The sequence below is a fragment of the Mobula hypostoma genome, chromosome 12 (assembly GCF_963921235.1).
Source record: "Mobula hypostoma chromosome 12, sMobHyp1.1, whole genome shotgun sequence".
Lineage (NCBI taxonomy): Eukaryota > Metazoa > Chordata > Chondrichthyes > Myliobatiformes > Myliobatidae > Mobula > Mobula hypostoma.
In genome coordinates this window covers 98,968,919-98,980,701 of record NC_086108.1, presented here as the reverse complement: position 1 = coordinate 98,980,701, position 11,783 = coordinate 98,968,919, and the positions used below count along the sequence as shown (strand labels likewise).

The 11,783-nt window shown below is 40.8% G+C and overlaps 1 protein-coding gene across 3 annotated transcripts in view; it reads left to right on the top strand.

The window, feature by feature from the left end:
* Positions 1 to 398: 398 nt before the first annotated feature.
* Positions 399 to 11,783, top strand: part of LOC134355032 (serine/threonine-protein kinase N2-like) — a 160,186-nt gene continuing 148,801 nt past the window's right edge. For 2 of the 3 annotated variants that reach the window (XM_063064694.1, XM_063064693.1), the window contains exon 1: positions 399 to 869. In XM_063064694.1, the coding sequence (XP_062920764.1) occupies positions 849 to 869 (21 nt within the window). In that variant the 5' untranslated portion in view covers positions 399 to 848. The remainder of the gene's footprint in view (positions 870 to 11,783) is intronic. The other variant, XM_063064695.1, reaches the window with a different exon arrangement.

The window sequence follows — 11,783 nt, the reverse complement described above, 5'->3', positions numbered from 1 at the left end:
CATACACATTTACACACATAAACATGTCCTTACACTTCATATACGCAAACATGCTCACACACTTCACTTACACGTATACACATAAGCATGCACATATACTTACACACATAAACATGTCCTTAAACTTCATTTGCACAAAAATGTACACACATTTACTCACGTAAACATGCCCTTGCACAAACATGCACTCGCATAAATATACCCACTGCACTTCACTCACACACACTTACAGAGACACAAACGTGCATGCACACTCAAACACTAGCCCCTCTTGCACAAACGGACCGAGAAAGTTTCGGACACACGGAACTGCCTCTGACACGGCGGCGGCTGGAGCCGGAGCGCCGGGTCACATGACGCTGGAGAGCTGGGACTGGGGAGGAGAGCGGGCGGACACTCCTCAGAGGGCGGAGGTTCACAGTTTGAACGCTCGGTTCGTGTCCGGGCTGCTGTCGAAGAGGAGGGGGGGAAGGGCGAGGAAAGTGGGGTAAGCCAGCCTCGGCGGAACTTGCGAAGGGGCCGGGAAGAAGTGGCTGAAGCGTGCGGAACGGACGCCGAGCGAGGGGGCGGATGGCGAGCTGACACCCACCCGGGCCCCGATCGCTTGCGGCCGTCGCTCGAGCCCCGCCGGAGGGGAGGGGAGGGGTCGCCGGCCGGGATGCGCTGCTGAGCGGCCTGGCCTTTCGGCGAGCTCAGGAACTTAAACCGCGACTCACCCGGCCTGCTGCAGACAGACGGGAAAAAGGGGGGGAAAAAGCACGGCGCGTCCCGGCTTTTAGTGGCAGCGCAGAGTCGGCATCGCCATCGGCGGAGGGACGGTCGGCAGAGAGAGAGGGAGAGCCGGCAAGATGGCGGCGGACCCAGTGCAGGTAAAGGGAGAGGAGAGGGGTGGGGAGAGGAGCGGGAGGAGAGTGGTGGGTGAGGTGGGGAGAGTGGTGGGGGAAGTGGAGGAGTTGGGGGTAGGTGGAGTGGTGGGGAGAGTGGTGTACGGAGGAGTGGGGTTGAGAAGGGAGAGTGGTGGGGGAGAGGAAGGGGTTGTGTGTGGGTTGGGGAGACATACGGGAGAGACCAATTGGGGAAATGGGGGCTGGGCGGTGGTAGAGTAGAAATGTGAGAGTGGGGTGAGTAAATAGGTGAGAATCACAATCAGGTTTAATATCACTGGCATATATTTGGCATCAGTACAGTACAATGGATGATTAAAAAAAACTATAATTTACTATGTGTATATAAAAAAATAATTAAGTAGCGCAAAAAAAAAAGGAAAATTGCTGATGTAGTGTTCATGGGTTGATTGCCCATTCAGAAATCTGATGGTGGAGGGGGAAAAGCTCTTCTTGAAATGTTGTGTTTTAGGGATTTGGCGGGGCAAAGGTGGGAGGGTGCTGAGTGGGATGGGTCCAGTGTGAGTGGGGGAAGTTGGGAGAGTAGAGGTGGTTGGGGAAGAGTTGAGGGGAGCATGTGGGGAAGCCAAAGTTGAACAAAATGGTAAGGGGGAGGGGGTTGTGCACTGTGCAGGGAGATATTAATGGAACTCTTCAGTGTTTGCAGTCCACTAGTGAGTGGTTATGATGATTTGTGTGTTTGTTAAATGTGAATGCTGAAATGTCAAGAGTAGGAGAAAGTGTGGTGGAGGTGCAGAGATGAAAGCATGTGAGAGGAGTGTGCTTGATGGAGAATAGGAGAAAGATTGCGTAGACATGATGTGTTGCATGAGAGGGAGGAAAGAAGGGTGAGTGATGATGACATTGAGAGAGAGGAAGAGTGAGGAATATCTTGGAATATTGGAGAGGACGTGGTAAATGAGGGTTGAGGAAATGTGAGACTGGATTATAGGGCAGCTTTCAGGGTGATCGTGTTGACACAGGCAAAATGTCCTCGCTGTTATTTTTTGACAAAGCAATTATTTATGTAACTGTATTTTAATATTATGCCTGCTTAGGGATTGGCTGCAAGTTTTAAAAACTTTGAAGCAATAGCAATCTTAACAGGAGTTCTCTCCTTGCCTTTAATATTAGTATGATAAATATTTCAAGTGGGAAATGTTTGACGATGTCCCACTTCCATATACCCTTTCTTCCTCCAATGTTCTCACCTCTCCCTGTAATCTAAATTGGAATGATCTGGAGCTACTGAGGAGAATGGAACTACATAGATGAAGTTCATGGTTGTTGCCTTTGGGTGTTTTAATGTTATTTTCCTTTATTTGTGCATGTGTTTATGTGGTTTGTTTTTGCAATTTGTTCATTTTAGTTTTGAGGTTTTGTTGCGTAAAAGTTGGAAATTCAGTCAGGCCAGAGGAGCCTGGTCTCCAGGCCGTAAGAATTTACTTTAATATCGGCCACTGGAGGAGTGGTGGATGAAGGAAAACTGTTTAATTGTTGTTGGATTCTTGGCTTGCTGCCCACCAGCAAGTCTCTCATTTCTTTAATATCCTTTAATGGAGGCGTAGAGAGAGAGGTTGCCGACTGTTTGGTTTTTAACAGCAGTCTTACCTTTTGCTTACCCAAAAGATGGCTGTTTTGGGTTAAGTCAGCTACTTTGGTGAGGGAATATTCTTATACGCAATACAAGATCTATTGTTTTCGGATTTGGCAGGAATAGTGTTTTATGCTGCTTGTGAGTTGTTAATTAGTGCTCTTAACGCCCCAAGCGATTTGGTAGGCGGAAGTTTTGTTTTAATGAATATAATATCTTTTGTTCGGTGGTGGCTTCTTGAATTAGGAGGTTGATACTTTATTAATTGTGTGTTCAGTACCATGTGCTCTTAACTTTTCATCATCTAGAAGGAGAGGTAGAATGGGATAGTGAATTAAATGTATTTCAAAGTAAAACATTTGAGCAAATACTGAAATGAAATGTTCCACATGTAAGAATTTTGGTACTAACTAGATGGGCTGAAGAGCCTGTTTCTGTGCTGTACTTTTCTACTCTAATCATTACAGATTGATAAGTTATGAAATCCTATCTGGGAAAGCATCAGGAAACTACATTTTAGAAAGGACTGAAATGTTTCCATTCAATCTTTTGCATGATCTAATGTTACTGGAACCTACTCCTGTAGCAAGTTCAGCCAAAATATGGTTTTGCATATTCTGGTCTTTCAATGAACGTACATGATTATAACACACTGAGTGTTACACTTTTCCAGTCAGTTGGTGCTTTTACAATCTAGATCTAATGCCGTATATTTTTAGGTGGGTGGGGTGGAGGAGGAGGGAAAATCTTCTTGGCATGTGGCAGCAGCAAAAAAATTATGTTTTTTATAGATTTCCCTATATTGCAATGCATTATCCAATGCACTGGACCACCCAGTGGCTTTTTATTTGGGAGACAAGAAGTTCTTGCAAGTTTTGAGATATTTATCAGGAGGAACAGTTTTCAGGTACCTTGGCCCTGCAGAGAAAACAACATGTCCCTCAATGTTGCAAAAACAAAGGTGCTGGTTGTGGACTACAGGAGGAGTGGAGACAGGCTAGCCCCTATTGACATCAATGGATCTGGGATTGAGAGGGTGAACAGCTTTAAGTTCCTCGGCATAAATATCAGTGAGGATTTCACGTGGTCTACATACCGGCTATGTAGTGAAAAAAGCACAACAGCGCCTTTCACCATAGACGGTCAAAGAAGTTTGGTATGGGCCCCCAAATCCCAAGAACTTTCTACAGGGGCACAATTGAGAGTATCCTGACTGGCTGCATCACTGCCTGGCATGGGAACTGTACCTCCCTCAATCGCAGGACTCTGCAGAGAGTGGTGCAGATAGACCAAGCACATCTGTAGATGTGAACTTCCCACTATTCAGGACACTTACAAAGACAGGTGTGCAAAAAGGGCCCGAAGGATCATTGAGGAGCTGAGTCACCCCAACCACAAACTGTTCCAGCTGTTACCATCCAAGAAATGGTACTGCAGCATAAAGGCAGGACTAATAGGCTCCGGGACAGCTTTTTCCACCAGGCCATCAGACTGCTTAATTCATGCTGACACAACTGTATTTCTATGTTGTATTGACCATTCTGTTGTACATAGTCATAGTCATACTTTATTATATTATTTATTATAAATTACTATAAATTGCACATTACACATTTAGACGGAGACATAACGTAAAGATTTTTACTCCTCATTATATGAAGGATGTAAGTAATAAAGTCAATTCAATTCAAAGAATTCATTGTTACTGACACACCTAGATGTCTAGTTCCACATCTCATTTTGACTTTACCATGCCTCCCCGAGTGTGCTGACAGGAGATACCTATCTGTATGTACCTTTCGAGAAACAATGGAAGGAATATTGTGGTTCGATCCATGAATAGTGTGCAGACAGCTCCTGGGTTGTTTCTACTGTCTTTAATTTTTAATTATTGAAGAGAATTTTATTTTAAGTGCTATTTTTCTGATTCAGCAAAGTTTGTTTTTGAAGGGTACTTGTTGGATCTTGGCAGTCAATGGCAATTTTTTCTATAATCACAAAAATAATTAGTATAAAAAACATAAAGCATTAATGGGGTGTATTTCTGACAATATAACAACACTTTTGCAAACAGTGGGGATGTTGGAAGGGGAATATGAACATTGAGGAGCATGCAAAGCAGCCCTAATGTGATGTGATTTAGCAAGTTGGATGAGTGGAAATGCATAACAGATGTAGTTTAACATGAATTATGTTTTAACATGCAATTATTCAATTCGGTTCCAAAAAAACAGGAAGGCATTATCTGAATTCTGATAGGTTGAGAAGAGAGAAGACGCAATGCAACATGAATGTCCTTATTGATAGGTCACTGAGAGCAAGTGCTCAGGTACAAATAGGAAGGCAATGGTGAGCCAGCCTTCATTGTAAAAGGAATTGAGTTAAGGAGAAAAAATGTCTTACTGCAACTGTTCTTGCCATGGAAATAGTGCAAGGAAGGCTTAATTGACCAATTCCTGAGGTGGCAAGACTATATATGAGGAGAATGAGAGAGGTTCTCATAGAAGCCTAAAATATTGTAACAGGACTCGACAAACTGGAGACTGGAAGGATGTTCCTAATGTGATAGTCCAGAACCAGTGATCACAGCTTTAATGTTTAATGTATGGCAAATCAGAGACAGAAGATTCTATTGATGCTGGAAATCTTGAGGAAGATGCACATGATGCTGGAGGAATTCAGTAAGTCAGGCAGCATCTGGCAGGGGGGAGGTGGAATGAAGCAATCGACATTTCAGGTTGAGACCCTATATCAGGACTGGAAAGGAAGTGGGCAGAAGCCAGAATAAGGAGGTGGAAGGGGAGTAGTAAAAGCTGGCAGGTGATAGGTGGGACCGATGAGGAGGAAGGTGGGCAGGTGAGAGTGGGGAATGATATGAGAAACTGGGAAGTGATATTTGGAGGAGGTAAAGGGCCATAGAAGAAGACATCTGGTAAGAGTGGCGAATGGGCCATGGAATAAAAGGAAGAAGGTAGGCAGGTCATGAAATTGGTTGTTTTCCAATCTTCTGGCACCCCACCAGAATTTACCAGACTTAAAGGCTTCAGAGATATCAAGGATGAAATAAGAAAATGGAGTTGAAGCCAAGATTAGATTGGCAATTGTCTCTTTGAAAGGCCAAGGAACCTTAAGGGTTTGTATAAGCACACACTGCTCTTATGTTCGTACATCTTTTGTGCTGCAGTCTATTTTCTTTTGAAGTCCATGCCCAAAAATGATTTTTTCAGTTGCCTTTTTCCAGAAACATTCCCTTCCTCCCCTGCCCCCCATTGCATCATTAAGGCTTTGAAATATTGCACTGTTCTGAGGTGAATGCAACCCAGTGTTGTCATCAATTGTATTACCTGTGGTTATCCTTTGTATATTTAACTGTGGGGCAGTGATAGTCTAGCCTGATTCTCTCCTTGTTCCATATTCATATATAGGTTTTTAATGGGTCACCAGATACTTACCAAGGAATGATCATTTGTATTTCCCTCACAAATGCTTTTGTATCAGAGCCTATGCTTATTATTGAATTTCCTGGATGATCTAAGCTTCCTGACTTGCAAACCTTAGTCACTCACTGTCATAAGTATTAGAAGAACCGTTAGAATATATTTGCGTATAATTATCCCAGAGGATAATTGGGATCTTGCACCAATACTAGTTGCACATGTGAAATAAAGGGCTCCAAAAGGAATTCAAGATTAATTTGGATTGCAATCTTGATATAGTGGATTTCTATTGGGCTTTAAGAACCAAGTTCAGGTAAATGTATTTTACTTCTAATGAAAATCCATAAAAGTTTTTTTTTCTGTAAACAATGCAATTTTAAATAGTCACCGTTTTCCAAAAAGGGGGAGAACATTAACTAGTAATAACAACAGTTCCTGTTTCAAAATGAACTGCCAAGGTCAGTCATGTGATACAGAAGATATACAGAACTATGGTGCAATACACACACCTGCTTGAGAAAAGGCACACCTCTGTCAAGAGGTCGGATGCCTGAAAGGCATCACCAGTTATGAAACAGAGAGTCTTAGTGGAATGCTAAATAGACCTGCAGACAAATCTCTCAGCCCTGAGGTGACAGTGAGATTCTAAGAAGCATAGAAGGCACCTGTTAACTAAAGTAGGTATAACCCAGAGTTATTCTTTGGGTTATACCTACTGAAGAAAAGGGGGAAAGATTTCAAGGGTGAAAAAGATGGAAGGATTTAGAAAATGATATTTGGAATTAATATTTGCTCACATTCCTGAGGGGCACTGTTATTGTCCACAGACATCCATCCTCTGTAGATTTGTGATGTGGACAATCCTTGAGATGTTAGTTTGGTTTATTGAATGGATTGAATGCTGTGTTCATTCAACATTTTGGCAAGATATGTTACGGTAAAATTGGTGGATGCAAAGACAAACTAAGGAATTCTATGGAGCATCAGGCATACTGATTGTTGCTTTGTAACACTGAATGGAGTGTTGAGAAAGTACCCAGAAGAAAAGTTTGGTTGACACAATGTCGGGTGACGGTAGAAAGGAAAGTTTTGTTTAAAGAGAAATAGGAAGTGGCGAAAAATGACATGAAGAAATTCTTCACTGAAATGTTAATTTGGAAGAAGAGTTTGTGCAATGCCATAGCTGTAACAGTTCATTTTACATGTAGGATTTTAAAGGAACTAATGGATGCCTTTGTGAGTATGTCTGAACTATGAAGAGAAATGCTGAATAATTGTTTTGTAGTAAATACAAGACAGCAGATTGGAGCTGAGATGGTCAGAGCCATGATGAAATCATTAGAGTGAAGTAAAAGCTGTGAAATGAGCTTCATGGAGAAAATAGTGAAAGATATAGAGGATGCAGAGAATTAACAGCACACAACATTTAGGTGGTGTTGGAGCTTTGTTCAGGCTTCTACCAGGATATAATAAATGGAAGATCATGGGTGACTTTAATTTGTATGTGAATGTTTAGAGCATTTGAATATTTTCACATTGAATATCGAAACAAGGAGCAGGAAATATATTGTTTTCTGTCATTATAGACAACATAGCTCTATAAACAGCAATTTGATGACTGTACCTGCTGAAATACTGAGGAACCTTCTTAGCAGAGATAATGAATATACCTCTCTCCTTCAGGAATTGTCAATATCATTTCTGCATAAATTCATTTTCACTTAACATTATGGCTGTGAGTTGAATGACAGAACAAATTGGCTATGTCTGACACTTGTGACGTCATGTATAATGTGAGGCTTTACCTTGTGCTAATCCTGACAGACATTTAAACACACATAATGGATTCCCGGATGGAAATTAACTGAGTTTGTACATTGTAATGAATTGTCAAGTTCTGTAACTAGATGTGCATTCTTTTGCATAGGAGGTAGTTTAAATGTTAAATTGTCCTTTCATTCATTGCCCCTGAATTAAGTAGTGATTGAATCTTGATGGTGTGACTATTATTATTCAGCACGGCTGTGCTCTTAGTGGTTTCTGGTATTATTTTTCTATAGCAATATGCATAAAATACTGGAGGAAGTCAGCAGTTCAGGCAGCATCTATGGAAATGAATAAACAGTCAATATTTTGGGCCAAGACCCTTTTTCAGGTTGACTGAAGAAGATGCTGCCTGACTTGAGTTCCTCTAGCATTTTGTGTGTTACTTTGGATTTCCAGTATCTGCAGAATTTCTCATGTTTGTTATTTTTACCTCTTATTAAAGCTTTATAACACATCTCAAATTAATTTTTATTGAGAGTTGTTGATTGCATTTTGTTTTGTGTTTTTCCCATGTATCTAAAAAAACTGAATAGGTCAGATAGTATAAAGTCTTTGACCTGAAATGTTACCTCTCTCTTTCTGCGGATACTGCCAGACCAGCTGAGTCTTCCAAGCCTTTTCTGTTTTTATTTCTTTCCTCTGCCGTAATCACATAGATAATGTGTGATTATTTACATAGTTTTTGAAAAAAAATTCGTTGTGTTATGTCATTACGTTAATAGGAAAAGATGAGCAGCATTGTATAGTAATGAACTTCAGTCACAAGTTTTGAATGAAAAAGAATGATCCAAATGCTTGTAACACCCAGCAGGTGAGATGGCCAGCGTGTGAAGATAAGATTTAATGTTTTGTTCTGAATTTTGTTTAGTATATAAACAGTTAGGTAGCACATTAAATTGTAACTCATTCACTGAATGAATTCTCTTGAAAGTTATTGTTTCATTTAGAAGCATTTTGAGAGGTTAAAGTCAACCAGCTACTGTGTGAGTGCTTGTATACCTGTAATTGTCAAAATCCTAACAAATGAACTATGTCCACTGACACTTGCGAATCCTTCAAAGTCTGAAAATATAACTACTGGAGATGTGAGCAGGATGTTACTTATTGAAAATAATATTTTTGGTAACTGATTTTCCTTTTGCAGTTAAGCTGTGAAGTGGTGATGCATTTGATCCTTAAAATAGCTCAAGATACACATATCTATATTTGCGTCATTCTATAGATGTACAGTATCCTAACGAGTTGCATCATTGATTGGTATGGAAACTGCACTGTGGTGGACAGGAAAGCCCTACAGTGGGTAGGCAAAACTGCATCACCAGCACCAGCTTACCCACCATAAAGGACATGTATACAGAAAGGTGCCAGAAGAGGGCCAGTGACATCATGAAGAATTCCACTCACCCTGCTCATGGACTGTTTGTTCCATTTCCATCAGGGAGGAGGCTATGTAGCAGCCATGCCAAGATCACCAGACTCAAAAACAGTTTCTTTCCTCAAACAGTAAGGCTGATCAACAGCTCTACCTCCTAACCCAGCCCTCCACTCCCCCAACCACCACTACTTTATAATTTCTTGTTGGTCACCTTATGTACGGACTCTCCTGTGCTTAGCATCACTTTAAGGACAATCAATACAGTGCCTATAAAAAGTATTCACCCTCCCCCTATGAAGTTTTCATGTTTTATTATTTTAGAACAATAAATCACAGTTTTGACACTGTTAATTTGTTTTTGACACTGTTTAATTTGTTTTTTTTTGACACTGGTCAACTGATAAACTCTTTTATGTCAAAGTGAAAACAGATCTCTACAAAGTGATCTAAATTAATTACAAATATAAAACATAAAATAATTGCTCGCATAAGTATTCACCTCCTTCAAGTCAGTATTTAGTAGATGCACCTTTGCAGCAATTATATGCCTTGTGTCTGTGTGGCTGGGTCTTTACCAGCTTTGCACATCTGGACACTAATTTTTCCCTGTTCTTTACAAAACTGCTCAAGCTGTGTCAGATTGCATGAGAATTGTGAGTGAGCAGCCCTTGTCAGGTTCAGCCAGAAATTCTCAATTGGATTGAGTTCTGGATTCTGACACGGCCACTCCACAACATTAACTTTGTTTTTAAGCCATTCCTGTGTAGCTTTGGCTTAATGCATGGGGTCATTGTCTTGCTGGAAAACAAATCTTCTCCCAAGTTGCAGTTCTCTTGCAGGTTGCATCAGGATTTCCCTGTATTTTGCTGCACCCATTTTACCCTCTACCTTCACAAATCTTCCAGGGCCTGCTGCAGTGAAGCATCCCCACAGCATGATGCAGCCAGCACCATGCTTTATGGTAGGAATGGTGTGTTTTTGATGATGTGTAGTGTTTGGCTTAGGCCAAACATAGTGTTTAGTCTGGCAAAAAAGCTCAATTTTGGTTTCCTCAGATCATAGAACCTTCTCCTAGCTGACTTCAGAGTCTTCCACATGCATTCTGGAAAAGTTTAGCTGAAATTTCATGTAACTTTTTTTCAACTCTTTGCCACTCTCCCATAAAGGAAGTATCTGGGCAGTAGTTGTATGTGCAGTCTCTCCCATCTCAGCCACTAAAGCTTGTAACTCCTCCAGAGTTGTCACAGTCTCTTGGTGGCCTCCCTCACTAGTCCCCTTCTTGCACGGTCACTCAGTTTTTGAGGACAGCCTGCTCTAGGCAGATTTACAGCTGTGCCATATTCTTTCCATTTCTTGATGATTGACTTAACTGTACTCCAAGGGAATTTTCTTGTATGCACTTCCTGACTTGTACTTTTCAATAACCTTTTTGTGAAGTTGCTTAGAGTATTCTTTTGTCTTCATTGTTTAGTTTTTACCAGGATACTGATTCACCGGCAGTTGGACCTTCCAGATACAGGTGTATTTTTACTACAATCAATTGAAACACCTTGACTGCACACATTTAACTAATTATGTTGCTTCTAAAACCTATTGGCTGCACCAGTGATGATTTGGTGTGACATATTAAGGGGGGGGGGTGTGAATGCTTATGCATCAATTATTTTGTGTTTTATATTTGTATTAATTAAAATCGCCCTGTAGAGATCTGTTTTCACTTTGATACAAAAGAGACTTTTTCTGTTGATCATTGTCATGAAAGCCAATTTAAATCCACTGTGATTCAATCTTGTAAAACAATAACACATGAAAACTTCTGGGGGGGTGAATAGCTTATATACAGTGCCTATAAAAAGTATCTTGTGTTTTTATATTGTGTATTTTTTATTATTAACGTGTTCTATACTTTGTGAGGATTTTTGTGTGCTGCATTGAAGCCGGCGTAACAATTACTTTGTTCTCCTTTACACTTGTGTACTGGAAATTACATTAAACAATCTTGAATCTTGAAGGAATCTGACTTGGATTGTTTTGCATTGATAATCTTATCCATTGATTCCATATTGAGGGATTGCAAAAATCTATACGTCATGGTGAAAATCACTGCATCAGAAGTGTTCTGCCTAGATCCATAGACACTGATGTATAAGACGCTGATGTTTCAGTCAGCTGACTAAAAAAGTTTATCTTTTTTATCTGTTAGATCTTGCTTTTGTACTTGGTGTTTTTGAGATGCTTGATACCTTGGGTAATGCTGCTTGCGTTCAAATACTTTTTTGACTTTTAGCAACTACAGCCAGTTTTGGAGCCATTGATGTTGAAACATATGAGGTTTGAACTTACACTTCAAGGCAGATAAAATGATGCTACAATTGTTTCATTTAGGATGGTGTGGGGCAGAGATAAAACTGACAGATTTAGTCCCAGTTTTAGAGTGGTACAGTAGTGTAGTGGTTAGTACAGTGTTTTACAGTACAGCTGTAAAATCAGTTGGGGTTCAATCCCCACTGCATCTGTAAAACGTTTGTACATTCTCCCATGATGGTGGGGGTTTCCTGCAGGTGCTCTGGTTCAATCCCACATTCCTACAGTTGGGGTATGGTATATTGGCACTGGAACCGTGACACTTGTGGGCTGCCCAGCACAATCCTCACTGATTTGATTTG